Source organism: Peromyscus maniculatus, chromosome 10, assembly GCF_049852395.1.
Source record: "Peromyscus maniculatus bairdii isolate BWxNUB_F1_BW_parent chromosome 10, HU_Pman_BW_mat_3.1, whole genome shotgun sequence".
Taxonomy (NCBI): Eukaryota; Metazoa; Chordata; class Mammalia; order Rodentia; family Cricetidae; genus Peromyscus; species Peromyscus maniculatus.
Window position 1 is genome coordinate 101,595,591 of NC_134861.1, and position 21,040 is coordinate 101,616,630.

Here is a 21,040-nt window from a genome sequence, read left to right on the forward strand (position 1 = left end):
TGGTACACTGGCCATTGTCCCTTTGTACATTATGAAGGGGGTATCACCAGCCTCCTAGCCACAGTATGTGCAGGCAGAGTATTGTCCAAGTCCCTCATCCTGACTTTTGAACCCTGTAGGTACTCAGGCATACACCACAGACTTCAGACCCTTGATACTCTAGACAGTCAAGGCAGGAACTATTGAGGAAAACAGCTTACTGGTTGCTCTTCATGGCTTGCTCACCTTGCTCTCTTATTCTAGACCGTTCCACCTGACCAGAGATGGCATTAGCCACAGTAGTCTAAGTCCTCACATCAATTATTAATCAAGAAAATGCTCCCGAGACTTGCCTACCGGTCAATCTGATAGAGACAATTCCTCAATTGAGGTTTCCTGTTTACAGATCACTCTGGCTTGTGTCAAGTTGACAAAACCTAATGGTCTATGTCATAATGTCACTTCTGACCCTGATGACTGGGCATAGTTGGTCCTTTTCTCGTCTCTTGGTCTGACTTCCGTATCTCCTTTTCCTCTTGATCCCCTTCACTCATGGCCCAGTTCAGTTTGGACACTTCCAGATGCCTCTGGCTCAACTCTTCCTCATATCTACAATAAAACCCTTCTCCTCAACCATACCTTGGAGCAATCATGTACTCGTTTTCATTCAGGAGGCTGTATTACTTTCTTTTCTATTGATATGGTAATACACCATGACCAAGGCATCAATGGAAGAATTTATTCTGGCTTAGTTTCAGAGGGATAAAAGTTCATTATGGCAGGAAGGCATAGCAGTAAGAAGCAGGTATGGTCTTGGGAGCAGGAAACAGAGATCACAAATCTTCAACCACACACACAAAGCAGAGAGAGTGAGCTGGAAGTTGGGTGAAGGCATAACTTCTTAAAAACCTGCCTCCAGTGTAGTCTCTTCTGAAACTCAAGACAATTTCAAAATAAAAAAGGAGTACTACATTATATATACATATGTATGTATGTTCCAACATACAAGGACACAGAATATGCCTTAGCCTTTCCAAAGGGGAGCAATGGAGGTGTAGTGGGAAAATACTGGACCTAAGTAAGACTGACCCAGGAGAAAAAACAATAAATCCTATAGCTCCATGTCTAGTGCCAAGGACTTCAGTTTTAAAGTACTTAGATGGCACCCCCACCCCCTACTTTGCTGCCTGTAGCATACATATGTCTTTTGGGGATGGTTCCAATCCTTGCCTGCAACTCTCTTTGGCAGATGCCTTATGGCTAAGTGTCTCCAACATACTGGGGTTTTCATTTCAACCCAGCTTCACTATCACAGCTTCATGCAATGGCCTCTCACAGCCTCTTCATGCATGGATTCCTCTTCCAAATACTGCCTGACCTCAGTTGGAAATAAAGCTGCTGTGAACATCTGTGCATATATCTTTTGTGGACCTTCATTTCTGTTGGGTGTGGGTTTTGGAGAATGATGGCCAGAGCATATGTTAGATTCAGGCTCAGTTATTCAAGAACCTGTGAAACATTTCCAAAATTACATACCCAGCTAGCACATGTGACAGTTTGCTGTACTTCTTGTGTGATGGATCTTTATATTGTGATCTTCTATCTTGCCACCTTGCCAAAAATGCACAAGTCATAGTGGACACTGAAGTGCCCATACAGTTGGCTTTGTCCTTTACAAATAGGGTATGTTCTACTTCTTCCCTCTAATATGGATCTCTCACTTGTTTTTTGTTTTGTTTTTAGATAAGGCCTTACTATGAAGCCCAAGTTAGCCTCAAGCTCATAATCCTCTTGCCTTAGAAAGAGATCACAGGTGTGTATCGGTATGGATATTTCCTGTGATTAATGCACTGAGTAAGGACCACAGGTGAAGGACTAAACAGAAGTAAAGACTGAACATAAGCATCTAGTTCCTCATTTTAGGGGAAAGTAGTAGTCTTTCATTTATGTGTGAGGCTGACTATAATTTTTTTTTTTTACATTTTTATTTACTTTGATAGTTACCTTTTGCCAAGCCAAGGAAATTCCTTCCTATCCCTAGTTTGGGAACAGTCTATTCTGAGAGTGAGGAAGGGATGCTGACTTGTTTTGTGTCTTTCTGTGTCTCTGTGGCCATCACCTTGGCTTTCCTGAAGTGGTTGGTTTTTGGAGGGAAAGCCAGTTTTGTAGCTGTAGGGAAGGAAACCTTTACTGATCATGACATAATGTTCTTTCTTACATTTGGGAGTGTGTGTAGAACCACATCACCATCCAGAATGGAACCATCTGGGCCTAGGTTTTTGTTTTGTTTGTGGTGTGTGTGTGTGTGTGTGTGTGTGTGTGTGTGTGTGTGTGTGAATATTGTATGCATATGTGCTTGTGTGCATGTGTGAAGGTTTTAATCAAAACTTCCAATTATTTAATAGACACGGGGCTGTTAAAGTTACCTTTTTAAAAAATTTTCTTGAGTTAGTTTTGGTGGTTTCTGTCTTCTAAGGAAGCTGTCTATTTTGTCTGAGTTGTCAAATCCACTGACATAAAATGATTTTTATTCTCTATTATTATTGTAATTTCTCCTGCAGGGCTGTTTGTATCTGTTAACTTTTGTCTTTCCTCTGTGTTTTCCTTTGTCAATTTTCTTGTACTTTCCAATGAATCAAGTTCTGATTTCCTCTTCTTTCTCTACAGCTTTTCTGTTAACTTCTGTGGCATTACCATCCCTCCCTTCTGCTTCCTTGGGTTCCACTACTCTGTGTTCCTTGTTCCTTTAGACAGAAGCTGAGCTTGTTCATTTGAAAGTCTTTTTTTTTTAAAACAGTATTGATATAAATTTTCCTATAGTATCCCCTACCCCTTTCACTCATGCATACTGGGCAAGTGCTCTACCACTGAATGACACTCATCTCTATTGTTCATTTTTGCAATAATTCCATTGGGATCAGAGAACATGCTCTGCATTATTTGAATCCTTTTAAATATTTGAGACTTGTGCCCTGACTCCAAGTGGTAAACATTAATTATGCTAAATAAATTGACATTGTTGTCCATAAAGTTATCTTCTGGGAATGCTGAAGTCTCTCAATGTAATTGTAGATTTGCCCATTCCTCTGCTTAGTTCTATTAGCTTTTGCTTCAGAGATGTTTGTCTGTTACTAGGGTTTCATGTACTTTTACAAATGCCAATTTATTTGTATGGAATGGCCCTGCTGACCTCTGGTAATATTCTTTGTTTTGCAACCCACTTTGACTTGTCCAGATTCTTTTGAATAGAGTTAGTATGATTTATCTTTTTTCTTTTTCGTTTCAACCTATTTGTGTCTTTAAAGATTTTTTTTCCTACATAGCATAGGGTTAGGTCTCCCCCACTTCCCAATCTGGACATTCTCTGCATTTTATTGTAGATGTTTAGAATAATTTACATTTAATGTCATTATAGATAAAACTGGGTGTACATCTACCACCTCTGGTTTTTTTTTTTTTATTTGCTCTTTCTTCTTTGGGATGATGTTTTTCCTTTTTCTCCTGTATTGCTCCATTATATGAAATTCTTGGATGCTTCAGAGAACTTATTCTAAACTTACTTCTTTAGATAGAGTCCTTCTATATTACCTGGGCCCCAGTCTGAACTCCTAGGCCAGGACTACAGAGAATGGTGTCGTCAAGCTCTGTCCCTGTTAAGTGTGTTTAGCCTGTTGCAGTTTAGCTTCAAATGGCATTTTATTACCTCATAAGCAGAAAATAATTACAACATTATATTTCCATTTTTCTTTTCAGTTTGTGCTGTTGTGATTATATATTTTAAACTTTCATGTAAGTGGGGTATGGTGGTGAATGCCTTCAATCCCAGTACTTGGGAGGTAGAGGCAGACAGGCAGGCAGGCAGGCAGATCTCTGAGTTTGAGGTCAGCTTGGTTTCTTTGGTGAGTTCCAGGCCAGCCCAAGCTACAAATCAAGACGCTGTCTCAAAAACAAAAATAAAACAATCTTTTTTTCATTTAAGCTCTTAAATGCATTGTTATTTCTTACTGTAAACAGTTGTCTTTTCTATTCTTTTTGAAACAGGGTTTATTATGTACCCCAGGTTAGCCTCAAACTTATGATCCTACTACTTCAGTCTCCAGAATGTTGGAATTACAGAAATATGCTGCCATGCCTACCTTTAAATAGTTACCTTTTAAAGAGAATTAAATAAGACAAGCATTACTTATATTGATTTACTCATGCAGTACTACTGTGATCCCCATCTCTTCTAAAGGAGACACACAACTTGTGTGTCTTCATCTTCAACTTCTTTAGAACAGATCACAAATTCTTTCAGCTCCGCATTCTTAATTTAGCCTTTTCTTTTAAAGGCGTTTTGCTGGCAAAGAACACTAGCTTGATGGGTTTCTTACCCTTACTTTTTCAATTATCCACCATCTTAATTCTGGGCACTTAATTTCACATCTAGAAATTGGATATGCAGTTGCAAGCCGCCCCCCCCCCCCCCCATTGTAACATCTCAGTCTTCCCTGCAGCATTCCTCCTATCGTCCACACACACTCTCACTCTGTAGTCCAGGCTGGCCTAGGACTCATGCTCCTTCTTCCTCAGTCTCCTAAGTGCTGAGGTAACTGACCACTCCTGGCTTCTTACAGCATCTAAAATACAGAAATAGTCACAGAATGTGATGTTTCTACTTTCTAACTCTGCTACCTGTTGCTTCTGGTCAATTTTGAGTGACTGCCTACCTTCCCTATCTGAGTTACAACTTTACATTTCTTTTCATGTTTTTATAGGACATCTGGAATTATGCTGAGTATTTCTATTTCTGTACATGCTTCTGTGATGTGACTGGGTTACTTGGGAGCTGGAGATCCTCTGGGTCTTGTTTTCACACATCAGGAACTACTTGGTCTGAGTGATTCTCCCTCACTTCAACTGAGGCAGGCTCCTTTTTGTGTTCTAGCTACTGCCACTTGAGCTTTGAGGTCCAACTTGGGTGGTGGACACTGTATCTGACCGACCCCAAGTCGTCCCTGTTCTCCTGGTATTTCCCTCTCTTGCCTTCCCTGACCTCTCTGGAGGCCCTCTGTGCTGGGTGGAGTTCTCCGAAGTCTCTGGAGCTCTGTGTATTTTGTCTTCTTGCCTTCTATCTGCATCTCATCTGGGCTCTGCCTGGGCGTGATAAGGACAGCAGCTGGCAGCCATCTTCCAAAAGGTGCTGTCCGTCTTTGCTGCCATGTCTTCAGTGGCTTTCACATATATTTGTCACTGTTACTGTTTCAGGTCAGAGTGCAAATCTGATCTTTACCACATCTCAGTTCTCTGCAGATCTTTTGGGGAGCATGTGTACTTTTCAGTCTCTGCAGATGATAAGAGGCCATCCTCGCATTAGACTGTCTGCCTTATTCGGCCACACTTCTAGGCCATCACTGAGCCTGGTCTTATCAGGGCTCAGAGAATGAGGATCACAGAAAGAAAATTGGGGACTGCAGGGATTTACCTGTGCGGGCAGATGCGACAAACAAACTCAAACCGGTGATGGTACCGAGTGGGATTGCCTACTGGATACATAATAGCCAACCGCCTAGGTTTCACTTTTAAAGGGGGCAGGGCTTGCATTCAATATACCAAACTCCGGTTTCGGGTTCCAAACGCAGTGAGGCGAGGCGAGGCGAGCCAGGTTCCAGAGTTGCGCTGCGGTTTCCGGACAACAGGAATGGGCACCCTGTGGGCTCCAGCAGGACGTGGCGGGGCGGGGTTGGTTAAGTTCCCTCGGGAGCTGCTGGACCCGTCACCTCCGCCAGGGGGCAGCGTGTTCTTGTGCCGGGCAGGGGTAAGGTAGAGTCTGGGCAGGCCACCTGGAACAGGTGCAGGGGGAGCGGTCTCCCCAGCAGGGAACAGTGAGGGTGAAGGGGGACTGGAGAATTCTGGCTGGAGGCGGTGACTAGGGGATTAGGGCCCTGTGGTGGCCAGGAACCAGAAGGGAGGCAAAGGGCTCCTGGCACACCTGCCCCGACACCTACTTCTTTGAACAAGCCTCACCCACCTGTGGTCTCTGTACCTTCCCGAAACTCCTCCCCACTGCCCGTTTTTTCCTGCCCCTTGGGCTCACCTCCTGCTTTTAACCTCCCCACACTTCAGAGCCACCTTGACACACACCTGCCCTTGGCAGCAACACACCTGTTGGAGCTCTTCATGCTTCAATGGCATCTCCTCACAAAACTTTCTGTGGAGCCAGGGCCTACTCAGAAGAGCCAGGACCACTCTATCCTTCTGTTTTGAATGTTGTCTGTGACATGAGTGCCAGGCAAAGTCCTCTGGTAGCCCATTGAACGTTCTGTGGGCTGCTTCCGAGACAAAGTTTTGGAGGTGAGATGACTACTAGATGGGTCCCTGGACCTTCATGCAGGGAGCAGAGGGGGCACAGGAGGCATGATAGGCTCACTTCCACTTGTCCACCAGGCCCAGAAACAGAATTTAGAGCTAGCAACACTAAGGGATCTCCCAGTTACTTTCTTTCTTTTTTCCTTCTGGAAGGCTTCCTGGAAGAGGGGGACTTCTTAGCTCAGAGAGGCTGTTTGGATCAGGGTCCTTGAGAGCAGAGCATAGGGGTGATCTCTTGGGAATGGAGTGCTCCTGGGACCTGTTGGGTAGCTAGCTCCCAGATGTCTAAGGCCTCAAAAATGATTATGGGTTTTGTATTGAGTGACCCATGTTTTGATGAATTTTGGCTCTGGTGAGTGAGGGTAGGAAGCTGTGGGGTGGTTGGTCAGAGAGCTGCTGCTGGAGGGAGCTGGTGAGGCCTGGGAACCAGATGGTTTGTCTTACCCCATGATATCATGGGTAACTCACCAGTCTTTTCTGTTTGATCAGGGCAGCAACACACCTGCCAAGTAGCAAAGACGAAAGGGTGTGTTGACTTATCCATGTCTTGTGATTACCATCACAAAGCAAGTGAGGTGCAGAGAAGCCACAGGACCCTATCTGCCCTCCTAAGGTCACTAGGTAAAGAAAGCTAGATGCTCAAGTCAGGGTCTCTTTAGACTTCAGCAGTAGACACCTGCCTCTGCCTCAAACCAGAGCAGCCCAGCGACCTTCTCTACTCACAAAAGCTCCAAGGGTTGCAGATTTCAAACCTAGTAGTGTTTTGGGCTGACCACTTCTCTTCCTCCTTGGCTACCAGGCTAGAGCCAGGGCAGTAGCGGCCAGCTCTAGGAGCCAGGGGAACTCAGAGTACAGCCTGCTGGTGATGGTATGGAGTAAGCTCTGCGGCCATCGCCTGGTCTCGAGGCTAGCGACGCGGCGCGTTCCCAGAGCACACAGGGACGGGGTGAGGCCAGGCAGACTAGGCGCGCTCCGGGGAGCCGCTGGTGTGAAGCGCAGAAGCACTGCGAGGGTTAAGCTGCGAGCCTGGCTGGCACGCGCACAGATTGGAGCAAAGTTTCGGGGAGGGGCGGGGCACGGGGAGGACTGGACTCGCAGATTGGCCGGAAGTTGTGCGGGGCGGAGCTCACAGCTGCTCCGCGCTCGCTCCGGGAGAGTTGACAAAGCCCCGCAGGGAAGGACGCCTCGCGGCGCGGCGCCCCGGGCCCCTCGCCCTGCCGCCCCTCGCCCCGGCCCGCGCCTAGCCCCGCCGTTTATCCGCGTGGACAGCGCGCCCCGCGCCGCAGCCCGGCCCCACCCGCCAGCGCCCAGGTAGCGCCGCCCCGCCCAGGCCGGGCCCGGGGGCGCGGGGGGCGGGATGCGGCGCCCGGGGCAGCGATGACCGCGGCGCTCTTCTCGCGGGCCCGGCCCTGACCCTGCTGCCTGCCGCGCACCGCGCGCCGATCCCTGTCGAGGTAAGCCGGACCGTACGTCCACGACCCCTGGAGGGAGGGCTAGAGTGGGTCGTTGTGCGGGGCGCGAAGGGCAGGGCCGCGATCACTGTGCGGACTGGGGGCCGGGCTCGCGCCGAAGCTTCTCCTGTGGAGCCCGCGGCCCTGCCCCGCGCCCCGCCCCCGCCCGCGCCCCACGTGGGCCCCCCAGCGCAAATTTGTCCGCTAATGGCGCAGGCGATTATCTGCGGGGCCGCTTGGTGTTGTGTGTCCCGCGGGCAGGGCCGGAGTTACAAGCGCCAGGAATCCAGACGGTGTTTGGAGAGGGGGCGGCGGGGGCGGCTGGTAATTAGTGTAAACCCTTTGTCTGCCTTTGATACGCTCAGCGTCTACGCGCCGCGCTTCCTTTGCCTGGAGCTCAGCGCCGAGGGGGGCTGGACCCTGGCTCTGCGGCCGCGACCTGGGTCTTGCTTGCTTGAGCCCTGAGCCCTGAGCGGCGTCCACTTCAGCTCCCAGTGACCGCGTCCCTACTCCAGGTTCGACCGGCGAGATGACGCGGAGCCCGGCGCTGCTGCTACTGCTGCCGCCGTTGCTACTGGGGGTCCTCCCGTCGGCTGAGGCGGCGCGAGGTGAGTCCTGGCGCCCAGTCTGGCGCTCTGGCCTCAGCAGCGCCGCCCCTTTCCCGCCAGCCCTGAACCCTGCCACAGTGCCCTCCTGGCACACTCCTCCCCTCCTTGTCTGCCCCATCGCAGCGGGCCCCCACTCCTGATCCTTAACCCGAAGTCCCTACCGGCTTCACATGCCTCCAGCTCAACTCATGGGGTTACATGGCTCACACTCTGGTACCCCCAACTCACCCTCCTTGGCTGACACCTAACCTAAAGGACCCCAGAACAACATAACTTGTTGGTCAAGTGTGATCTTACCTAGGTCCCCTTCAGGATATGCACACAATCTTTCATACACATACTTTAAGGTGGAGGGCAGGTGGTCACCTCATAGACTCTTGGGGAGTAGACTCAGTGGCCACAGAAAACCTGATTAGGTCCCTGGGAACCTTTAGAGACTCACACGGTGGCTAGCTGAATATAGAGAATGTTGGTGGCATTTTGGTGATTGGAGCTCACCCTGATCCAGTCCTCAGCTGACCCAGCTCTGGACCCTTGGCTTGCTTATCTATTACAGGTAGCGTAGTGTAGAGCCTGGGGGAAAGGGGGCCCCCAGAGCACAGGGCATCACTGAACAGTGAGGGTTGGTCTCTAAGGAAGACACTTGAAGATATTAGACCTCAGGGCCACACACCACTTTGTTGCAGCATACACCACACTACAGCTTGGATACAGCCTCACCCATCTGATGTCCTGTGGAGAGCTCTGCCCTAGACCCAGCCCTGGCAAAGGGCATCCGTAGCTGATGAGTGATACGTGCCCGTGGATTTTTGCCCACCGTGTTCCAGTGTCACGGGGCATGGTTAGGCAGGACTCATGGCCAGGCGGGCCCTTTGGGTGTGTTGACCATTCAGGATTGTCCTTGCTCTGTCCACCAGTCCTCTGAGGCTTCGCATCTCCTCCCCCCGCCACCAGCGCGGGCGCACTGAGCCCAACCTGGCCTTATATGGCCACGTTTGGTGTTGGGCCGTAGGCGGCGGCCCAGGTGGGCCTTATGCCACTATAACCCCCCCTTCTGCTTGGGGACTGGCAGGCTGGAGGGTGGGGGCTGTCCAGGCACAGCTGGGCTGGACAGTGTCTTGGGCATGTAGGCGCTTGGGCCATGCTGAGTAAGTTGTCTCTTCACCCCCAACCGGTGGTCCAGTCTTTGATTGCTCTTTTATCTGTTTGGATAACTCCCATCCCTGCACCTGCCTCTTCTTTGGCTGCTCAGCCAGGGAGACTCAGGGGCTCTGCTCTGCCATGATCACTGGATGGGACCTTAAGGCTGACTGATGGGTGGCAGTGGGCAAGCAGCACCCTACCTTTTTGCTGATGGCCCTAGAGGGGCCACCACTTCTGCCTTCGTCTCCCTTGGCCTTTGGACTGAGCCTTATATCTAGCCCTGGCTGTGCTAGTGAGGCCTCTGGCCAGCACTAGGAAGTTGGAAAGAGCTGCCTTCCAAGGGCAAGGGCCCTGTGGTTGGAGTGGAAGAATGGCGTTTCCTGAATTATGCTGACTTCTTCCTTCAGGCACAATCTGGACCGGAGGGGCAAAGTTATTCCAAATGCATTCCTTCTCTAGTGGTTCTTCCGTGAGTAGGCCCAATTTTGATCTTAAGTTGGGCCAGAGAACTGCATGTAGAGTTTGGGCTGTTTTGAAAGTCATTTCCCTGGGGTGTCACAGTTATTGGAATCCGTACATCTCTAGATTCAGATCATATTTTAAAAGTTCCCCTTTGCCCAAAGTTTCACAACGTTGGTCAACTTGCCTTAAGATATTTCCCCCCAAATTTGGAGAAAGATAAGTTTTGGTTTACTCTGTTGTATTTCTCACAGTGAAAATGTAAGTTTCAGAACAGAATACCGTTCTCAAAGATGAGTCTGCAGTGTAGGGCCTTCTGAGAAATGCCACCTCTGAGCTTTTATAAGGATGGCTCCAGGATCAGTCTCTGAGCAGCCAGCACAGGTTTCTCTCCTGTCTTTTGGACCCAGCCTTGCGTTTGGAGTGAGCTGGGCCTTGATCAACAGTTAGAGTGCCTGCCGCTGCAGGGGCAGCATAGTCTCAGCAGTTTGCCTAGAGCACTGTGTGTGGAGAAGAAGGATGTGTGATGCTTAGGAGATGATGACTGGCCATTTGTGTGGAGGCTGACCCTGACTTTTAACCAGGCTGTAGGAGGCCTCTATTTTTCACAGGCTGTGGCTGATCAGAGTGTGGCTGGAGTGAGGTGGATGTTCGGAAGCCAGGCCTAGCCCCTGTGAGGTAGGGATGTGGGCCAGCCTCCCATTCACATCTGGGGCCCTATTCCTGGAAGGGAAAATAAATCACTGTCCCCCTGGGGGTGGGGAGGGAGCTGTGAACAAAGTCGCCTTTAGCTAGGCCTGGAAATACCAACCACAGGCTCCTTTATCCTTTGTGCAGGATCAATGAGCCTCTGGGCTCTCAGAGTTGCCTTTCACTCCGCCTGCCCTGTACTGTGGCCCCTACTAGGGAAATGTTGGTTTTTCCCTAGCAGAGGCCTCTAGTCTCTGGCTTTCCTGGCCTTGGCTCAGTCTTTGCTGGTAGTGCCGGGGGCAGTTGGCTGTGGCCCAACAGCCCTGCTCCCCCTACTGGCCATCTGCCCTCTGTATAGCTAGGGCCGGATGCTTGGCCCATGGTGGCCTCTTCTCTTTCATTTTGTCTTAATGTGGTGACTCCAGAATACAAAGGGGTTAAGGTGCGTCTAAGCCCTGTTCCCATACTTCATTGACACTCTCCTCTGCCTGCTACCTGCTCTTCTGACCAGTACTCCTGCCTATATCTCAAGGAGGAGATCAGGGGGTTGCTGGGAGTGGGGTGGGGTGGGGGCTAGAACCTCAGGCTGGGGGTACAGACAGAGTAGGCTCATGGGGAGTGTGGGCTAGATAGGCCTAAGAGAAGTAGACAGAAGGTGTATGCCATTGGGCAGCTGTTAAAAGAAAGAGCTTCCCCCTGAGCAGGAAGTACAACCCCTCTTTCCACCAGGAGTTTATTTCCTGAGAGATTTGTATGGGCTGCCAAGGGCCTGGAGAGCTATTTGGTGGTGCCTTCAGCAGTGGGTGGGAAGAGAGCCAGCTGCTGTTCTGACTCAGGTGTGGGGCTGGACAGCAGGGGAAGGTTCCAGCCCTTGATGACAGTCCAGGGTGCCCCTCAGGGAACTTGGGTTTCTTGTCCAGGGCCACAAGGCCAGAGCCTTCTACTGAGCTGCCCCCATACTCCTTGCAGCCTACTGTTTAGCTTCTGATGGTAGCAGTGTGATTTGGGCTGAGGCTCTGTGCCACATATTGCTGCAGGCAACTGGGACCCCTGGGGAGCTCTCAACACCCTCAGTTCTGACCCGAAGAAATCTCTTTGTCAGCAGTGCTGTGGGTTTTGGATGGGTTTGCCTGGACTATTTGGTTTAGGCTGTCCCAACAACCCTTCAGTCTTTGTAGGGGCTAGGTGGCACATTGCCTTAACACCTGACCTCTGCCTCAGGAGCTTTGGTTTCCGGAAATAGACTTATTGACAGTTTTTGAGGTATCAGGGGCTTCCAGGATCAGAGTCAGGTCTTGTTCAGGGATGGGAGCCCTCTGGTTGCCCTGACTTGAAGCTAGACTATTGCCCACCAAACTAATGTTTGTAAGAAGAGGGTCAAGGGCTGGGTGTCTAGGTGAGTCCCCCTTAGTGGATCCTGAGGCATTCACCTTCTATGGATGGTGTGTATGTGGTTCCTATAGGGTGGTGACCTTAACTAATGATACCCATGCTACTGTATGTGGTCTTGGTGGGTCAGAGAGTATCTAGGAACTAGCAATGTACAGATGTGGCAGCTGAGGTATTCCAGAAAGAGGTGCAGACCCAGGGGACCAGGCAGTGCCCCCAGAGAACCCCCTTCCCACATCCTGCTGGCTGGCCTAATTGCCAGTGCTGGGCAACAGGCAAGCTAGCTCCACTAACTAGCTTGCTGGAACATGATGTCTTTTTGGGGTGCCTAGATGGCCTGGTTTCTAGGATAGCCACCTACCTGGGTCTTGCCAATCTTACTGCAGAGCCTATGGGTCTGGCCCTTGGGTGCCCTCAGTTTTTTGCTAAGCCTTACACCTGTCACGACAATGGGCCTGTATGTTACTGGCCATGAATGGGCAAATGTGCATGCATGGTTTGTGTGTGTGTGTGTGTGTGTGTGTGTGTGTGTGTGTGTGTGTGTGTATGTGTATGTGTGTGTCTCCATGCAGTTATATACCTTCAAGGATCTTGGCCTCAAGACAAGACAGAACCTGGCCCTGAACACCTAATGGGCAGCTGGACTTTGTGACTGTCACCTGTGCTCTTTTTCTTGAGGGGCATCTCTACTATTTCCTGGGCTTTGGCCTCCTAGTATGTACTGGCCCTAGAGGACTGTCTCTGAATTTCTTACCTGTCCCTGTCCTGGGGCTCCAGCTGTATTGTGGGATATATGTCCTCATAGCCAGGGGCCAGGGCAGTGCCTTGGTGGGGGTGTGCCATACCAGTCATAGAAAGCTCATTACTTGGTAGGTCCATCATCACTGGACAGGTGCCTTGGGGTCCCACATGGGTTGGCTCTTACTGTAACCCCTCCAGGCTCTTGGAGCAAAGTGGAGGGCTAGGTGAACCTATTCCATTCTTTGTGGTTGAGGCTCATCATACCATCCTCTGAGTCTTCTACTCAACCACGTTGTATCTCCATAAAGAGATTCACTCTGAGCTAGCTGACCCAACCCCATAGCCAAGCTCACTGCCTGGCCAGAGAATTCCTTTCAGATTGGAAATTCCTAGGGCCATGTAGGGCTCACCAGGGCCAAGCTAGGCTTGAGCTGTCCAGATGGTTCTCACATGTCACACTCTTACTTTGTCCAGGGTCAGTTGATAGTTGGTGCCTAGACTAGTCCTTTGAGGAGAGGAGTTCAGGTCAACAGGCCTGGAGCCCCAGCTTTCAGCAGTGTCTGTTCATTTCCCCCATGAGTCCCTAGCCTGGCATCTAGACCTGACACTGACCTTCAGTGTCATCCTTGAGGCTAAGAACTTCTACACAGACTGTGCCTCCTTCAGAAGGTCTCCATGCTGTCCCCTCTTGTATTAATGTTTAGTTTGACCTGGCTGGGGCTGTAAGAGTTTTTCAGAGGTATGGACATTGCTGCCTTGGCTGTAGAAGTTATGGAGAGACCAAAAGCTGATATACCTTCCTCCTTGGCCTGGGGTCTTCAGGTTGTGAAAAGATCCCATGACCCCAATATTTGGTCTCTATTTTACCTATCAGAGGAGCAAGGACAAATCCACCTTCAATTTATCTGTGTTCACCTACCTCCAGCCATCAGGATCTAGTCTGTGTTGGGCTTTCTCAGATTCTTTGGATTTCTGAAGGAGCCAGCCTGGGTGGGATGGTCAGACAAGCCCTTTTGGAAGTTCAGGCACAGCCATTAGTCCCAGCCTCTGCCCAGAACTGACCCCCTACAGCAGTCCTAAGGCAGAGTTTGGGGAGGTGATGCCCCATTGCTGTTGAGCTTCAAGTCCTTCGTTTCCTCACTGGCTAAGTAGGGTGGATGGCTGTCCAGGTAGAACAAAGGGGGCTGTGTTTCCTGAGTTAAATATAGATGGCTATACCATGGCCCAGATTCCCAGAATTCTAGGGGCTGGGCTTTCTCCTGAGGACAGGGTCCATATGTGGGTCTCTGTAACAAGCCTAGAGGCTCAACCCCACAGTGAGTATAGTGGAACCCAGGTGGGGGCAGGGCTAGCAGGGTACTGTTTGCTTTAGGATAAGGCTGGCTCCTCCAGCCGGCGTGTTGCCAGCTTGTCCCCCAGCAGTATGTGCAGGCAGGCCCCAAGGACCAAGCTTCCGGCCATCTGGTGATCACTTAAGCCCTATCCCTCAGCAGTGGTCATGGCAGGGCTCCTGCCTCTGAGTGCCCCCTCTTCTAGTCTTCACTCCCTCTGTCTGAGGCCAGGAGGGGTAGTACTTTCTGTGTGGTGTAGGGTGATAGATTAGTCTGGCCATTGGGCATTCCCCAGGTGTGCCTCCAAACACCTCTAGGCAACCGAATGTATGTGTATATGCTTGCATATATGAGTCTGTCTGGGAGGCCCCAGATACCAGGTTGATTGGGATCATGAGGCCAGGCAGGGCTTTGACCAGTTTCTCATTGACCTGAAGTGTGGGAGGCACTGTGAATGGTGAGATTTCAGACAGTGACAGATGGTGGGCAGAGTTTACTTGGGAATGGGGCTGGGATCTATGAAGGTATAGGGAGAGGATCTCAGGCCCATGTGCTGAGTCCCAGGAGCCTCTAACACTGTAAGCTGGATGCAGGAGGAGAACCTTGAAACAATAATACTTGCATTGCCCTGCTTCCTTAGGTGGTCTATGGACAGAACAGATGAAGGGAGAGGTGGGCTGACAGACTTCTTCCCACCTCTGCTCTTTCTCTTTCCAGAGGGAGCCATGAAGAAAGGTGAGGAAGAGGGCTGATGTTGAGATCTCAGTTGGTAGCAGCTTCAGGCCTAGGGCAGGGATGAGGGGAACTGAGTATAAGGGGAGATGGGGCTTGGAGAATAGGGTCTCAGAAAAATGGGAAAGGGTTTGTGTAGTGTGGATATAAGTAGAAGTGTGACAGGACCTATTCGTCCATAGCTCCTTGCCTCATTGAGCAGGAATGATACCCTGAGAGTTTCACTAGGAGATCTGGCCCCCTTCCCTTGGGCTGACGATTCTTCTGCCTCCTTAGAGCCCACCTTAGTACTTCAGGGTGGGCCCTAAGAGGTAGATGTACCCTAGGAAGTTGGAAAGCAGCCCCTGGGAGTCTGAAAACACTCACAGAAGCACACCTGGGCTGAAGGTAGCCACATAGCTAGGGGTGATTGCATGCTGAAGAAGTACCAGCTGATTATAAAAACTCATGTGCCCCAGGCCCTGTGCAGCATCACACCGAGATGGCACAGACTGCCCGTTGTCACCATTGTGCTCAGCTGACCTTGCTTTCTCTTCCCAGGATCATCCTCAATAGAACTGGTTGATGTGCTGGGCAGATGCCTCTTACTAACAGATTAGAGATGTGACATGTGGGTAGTCTAGGAGACTGTGGATGCCTCTCTTTATTCAGAGGTGACCCTGGGACAGTCTCTGATGCAGTTCCCACCAGCTCACCCTCCCTTGTGAGAGCACTTTTCCTTCAGCCCTACACCTTTCTGATACCTGCAGGCTCTGTGTACTCTGTACTCATCCTCCCAGCTAGGTGGTCACTTTCTACCTGCTACACCCAGTCACACTCCTGTCCCTGCACTCCAGTCCAGAGATACCTTGATGGTTGAGACTGAGGAAAACTTGGTGTGGGTTGGTGAGGTTGGGAGTATGTTTCTGATGGCTAAAGTTGTGGGTCCCAGGAATTGGCCTTTTCTGGGATGGTTGTCTTGACTTGTGGGACTTGAGCCTCTGCTATGGGACCCTCCTGTGAACATCCTGTTGGGGGGCTATCTCTTAAGGCCAGACTACCTCCCAGGTATGACTAGGTGCTGTCACCCACATGGACAGGACCCAGTGGGTTCTTCTTTATGAAGCAGGTTCCCTGAATGGAATCCAGCTAAGGTACCGAGTATCTGTGCCCAGCCCTTGCTCACCTTGTGTATCCCAGGCAGCTCTTAAGCTCTGACCCTCTGGACACTTGTCCTCTGATCCCATGATTTTGGGATTGTGTACCTGTGAGGTCCAGCCACTTGGCAGGCCAGGGCTCCTGGGGCTGCCTGACATCCCAGAGCAGATTCTGTCCATGAACGCAGATACAGAGCACACAAGTAGGACAGCCAGTTCATGTGTGGGTGCATGTGCATCTGTCCTCATTGATGGGCATATATGGCAGTGAGTGCTGGCAGATGCACACCTGGCTATTCTGTGTGGTTGCTCCTGCTGACCCATTTCTATCTGAAACAGGTGTAAGGTGGCTGTCCCTTGCACTATGTGCAGCAAGAATGTAAGATATCCCATGAGGCTGTGTGTGCAGAAAAAGACTATAGCCAGAAGCCCATCCTGCTGTCCTGTTCATGTGGTCTCCTCCTTTTCTGACCAGGGAACATGTAGTTCTCTCTGGTGAGACAAAGGGATGGCTCTGTTTTCTTGGTTTGAACTTTTAAGTGTTACTGACTTAGGCTGTGTCCTGACCCCTCTGGCCTCTCCATCTAACTTCTCAGGGAGGTTGCCTGCTATGGTGATTCACAGCAAGGTGCTTGGGACTGACACAATGGGATTTGTTGGACCTGACTACTGTGGTTGGGAAGTAGGGTTCATGTTTGGGGCCTACTCTGCCATACCAAACAGACTTCCTTAGTGGGGTCCAGGTTGGGTTCCCAGCACCGGTGTCAGACCTTTGCTCCCCTCATGTGTTTCCCCAACCAAGCCCTTTAACTCCTGCAGGACCCCCAAGAATGGCAGACAAGGTGGTCCCACGGCAGGTGGCCCGCCTAGGCCGCACTGTTCGGCTACAGTGCCCGGTGGAGGGGGACCCACCACCATTGACCATGTGGACCAAAGATGGCCGCACAATCCACAGTGGCTGGAGTCGCTTCCGCGTGCTGCCCCAGGGGCTGAAGGTGAAGGAGGTGGAGGCCGAGGATGCGGGTGTTTATGTGTGCAAGGCCACCAACGGCTTTGGCAGCCTCAGCGTCAACTACACTCTCATCATTATGGGTCAGTTGGTTCGTGAGTCAGAGGTTATGGTGGGGCCAGTATTGATTGGACATAAGGTGTACAGCAGATACACCTGGATTCTTCCACCCTGTTTGTTCAGCCTGCACCAAATCCACCTAGACATAGACAGGATCCAGTAGGTCCTGTCCCCATTCCCAGCCTGGGCCCTAGGGCAGCCTAGGCCCCCTGTCACTAGGCCAGCCTTTGGCCTTTCCTTAGGGTGGTAGAGATGGATAGAGTGTGGGACGCAGGCAGTGGTTCCACAGAAGAGTTGCTGGGTGGGGTAGGGTGGAGTGGGGTGAGGACTTGGCAGGGCAAGCTTTGGCAGCCATAACTTTGAGGCTCAGATTTCAGAGTTCAGAGGGGCCGCAAGAAGTGAATGGCTTCTGTTCTCTTCTGTCCCTGGTGCCCAGTCGGTAGGGAATGGGCAGGTGTCTTTGGTGACACACCCTCCATACATTGGTAGCAGGCATGGCCCACCTTCTTTGCTGGGCTCTGTAGTGTGGGGCCCTGGGCCAGGCTGATTCTCTTTGCAGTGGAGGTCTAAGGTAGTGGCCTGGGATGGCCTGGTCCTTGGTCTCGAATTGGGTGGAAGAGGCGGCTGTCATAGGGCAGCAAGGGGACATTCCTTATTACACCCTGCCCCCCTCATCACAGCCCAGTACAGGCCCCAAGGCCTTCTCAGGGGTTGGAATGGGAATATTGCGGCTGTCCACCCTCCCTACCCCCATCCTTTCAAAGAGGATGATGACCAGGCGGTATGTAAGCCATGTCTCTGCACCAAGCATTCGGCCCCTTGATGTGGGCTAGGGTTACTGCAGCTGCTGGCTGGGCCTGGCCCCCTCCTCCCAGGCCTTGCAGACCCCCCGGAGCCAGGGTGGGGGGTGGCTCTCCAGTCCCACCATGCCTGTCAGGGTCACCTGCACCCAGGGAGGGGGCTGGCAGGCAGCCACTGCCCAGCTGTCCCTGAATCCTGACATGTGGGTGTGTCCATGGCCTTTGCTTGGGTTCTAGGGCTGTCTCAGCCAGGCCATGCTGGGCACTGGTTAGCTGCTCCCCTGTACCCCTCACCTGGCCTCCTTATGACATGTTTCTCTACAGATGATGTCAATCCAGGGAAGGAGAGCCCTGGGCCAGGTGGCTCTTCTGGGGGCCAGGAGAACCCAGCCAGCCAGCAGTGGGGTATGTATGGGGTAGGGAGACTCTTTGTGCTTGGAATAGGGCAGTGACCATCCTCCTGACATCCTCACATATCCTTTCCCACTGACCTTGATGCTGCCCTGCCCCACAGCACGGCCTCGCTTCACGCAGCCCTCCAAGATGAGGCGCCGAGTGATTGCACGGCCTGTAGGTAGCTCTGTGCGGCTCAAGTGTGTGGCCAGTGGGCACCCACGGCCAGACATCATGTGGATGAAGGATGACCAGACCTTGGCACGGCCAGAGGCCAGTGAGCATAGGAAGAAGAAGTGGACGCTGAGCTTGAAGAACCTGAGGCCTGAAGACAGTGGCAAGTACACATGTCGCGTCTCCAACCGGGCCGGTGCCATCAATGCCACCTACAAAGTGGATGTAATCCGTGAGTGGTGGGTTTGGGGGAGGACAAGGGCCTGTGGTGCCTAGAACTCTGCTGACATGTTTGTTTGTCCCTGCCATAGAGAGGACCCGCTCCAAGCCTGTGCTCACAGGGACACACCCTGTGAATACAACAGTGGACTTTGGTGGGACCACGTCCTTCCAGTGCAAGGTTCGCAGTGATGTGAAGCCTGTGATCCAGTGGCTAAAGCGGGTGGAGTATGGCTCTGAGGGTCGCCACAACTCCACTATTGATGTGGGTGGCCAGAAGTTTGTGGTATTGCCCACGGGTGATGTGTGGTCACGGCCTGATGGCTCCTACCTCAACAAGCTGCTCATCTCTCGGGCCCGCCAGGATGACGCTGGCATGTATATCTGCCTGGGTGCAAACACCATGGGCTACAGTTTTCGTAGTGCCTTCCTCACTGTATTACCAGGTGTGTATGGGCTGCCCACCCCCTGCTCACTCTCAGTCCCTACCATGGGTTTGGGCTGTCCTGGGGGTCTCCAGTGTCCAACTCCAGGTGGGGGCTCCCTATCCTTTTCCCTTTCTTGTGGGTCTTCCTGCCTCATGGGGAGTCACACTTGGCGTGGTTGTCTCAGTGTACTGACATTCCCTTCCCTACTCTTTTCCTTGATCTCTCTTGCAGACCCCAAACCTCCAGGGCCTCCTGTGGCTCCTTCATCCTCAACCACAAGCCTGCCATGGCCTGTGGTGATCGGTATCCCGGCTGGTGCTGTCTTCATCCTTGGCACTGTGCTGCTCTGGCTTTGCCAGGCCAAGAAGAAGCCATGTGCCCCTGCACCTATGCTCCCTGTGCCTGGGCATCGTCCCCCAGGGGCATCCCGAGACCGCAGTGGGGACAAAGACCTGTCCTCATTAGCTGTGGGCCTGTGTGAGGAGCATGGAGCCACCATGCCCCCCCAGCACATCCTGGCCTCTGGCTCAACTGCTGGCCCCAAGCTGTACCCCAAGCTGTACACAGATGTGCACACACACACGCACACACACACATGCACACACACTCTCTCATGCGGAGGGCAAGGTTCACCAGCACCAGCATGTCCACTATCAGTGCTAAATGCAGCAAATCTCCAAGCACTGTGCCCTGAAGTAGGCATATGGGGGCCAAGACAACAGGTTGGGAGGATTGAAAGCAATGGAGGAAGAATATCCTAGGGCCCTATGGTAGGCACTCACATATTTGGCCACATAGATGTATGTACTGCCAGATGAACACACATCCAGCCAAACCCACAAACAAACATTTACAAATGCAAATGTGTGCTCATGTGCACGCACAACCTGAGAAGCCTTCAGGAGGATTTGTTGTGTGCCTTTGCAGTGACATGTAGTGATGGCTAGTTGAAGGAATCTCCCTCATGTCTTAGTGGTCATGGCTACTCCCCCACCTCTGACCACCTGTGTCCCTGCCTGACCTTGGTGGCTACTTTTGCCTCTGTGTATGCTGGGTGTCCAGGAGTCTACTAGCAACCTAGGTGGGGTGAGCAGTGTGACCATGCCTGGAGGTTTGAGCCACCCTCCCTTTGCTAGAGAGAAGGGCCTCAATATTTATATTTAAGAAGTAAAATAATATTAATAATGATGTAAGGATGGCTGGGACACAGGAACTCTGGCCTGCCCTGGGGCCTGGGACCTGCCTGACCTTGTGGTTACATTGGGTATCCTCACTGTCCATGGCTGCCTGGCCTCTGTAATTTTATATAGAGTTTGGGCTGAAGCCTCGTATATTTAATTTATTTTGTTAAACAAGAAAGTGCCTCTTTTTTTTCATTCTGGTGTTTTTACCTGCGGTGGGCCTATGTGTATTTGCCAGTGAGCACACACATGTGCTCTATTTGTGTCTACTTACATATATTTACTGGTGTGTGTGTGTGTGTGTGTGTGTGTGTGTGTGTGTGTGCATATATATGTTAGCTTGCATGTATACATGTGCTGATGATGTGCCTGTGTGCCTTCCCTCTAGATAAGCTCCTGCCTTGCCTTTCCTAGGCCTCAGGCTTGGGGTTTCTCAGGCTTTGTCTTCTATGAGACCTTGGATTTCTGAGCCTCATGGTGTACCAGGAGTGGCTGCAACCGGTGGTGTGAAGTGTGTTCCCACCACTCTGGGGTCTGTTCAGAGTGGTGCTCCACACATCTGGCTGAGTGCTGTCGCCTCTGTTCTGTGCATGCCCCTGCCCTTAGTGGGGAACCAATTTTTGTTGTTCCATTTTATGTGGCTTTATGCTTAGAGCTGGGGTAGGGCCAGGCCCAGGTCACAGTAACTTCTGTTCTTGGGACTCCAGCTGAGTGCTCTTCCAGGTACTCATGTGGTGATATGTGTGGCAGTTTTTGTTGTTTTGTTTTT

General features: G+C 51.4%; 1 protein-coding gene across 1 annotated transcript; it reads left to right on the forward strand.

Moving 5' to 3' along the window:
• The first annotated feature begins 7,640 nt into the window (after positions 1-7,640).
• On the forward strand, positions 7,641-20,466 carry Fgfrl1 (fibroblast growth factor receptor like 1). The gene is given in 8 exon segments (XM_042257852.2): positions 7,641-7,781; positions 8,294-8,386; positions 16,827-17,099; positions 18,201-18,281; positions 18,391-18,675; positions 18,755-19,108; positions 19,322-19,671; positions 19,673-20,466. Coding segments are annotated over 7 exon segments (1,503 nt in total). The 5' UTR covers positions 7,641-7,781; positions 8,294-8,307; the 3' UTR covers positions 19,754-20,466.
• The last annotated feature ends 574 nt before the right edge of the window (positions 20,467-21,040 follow it).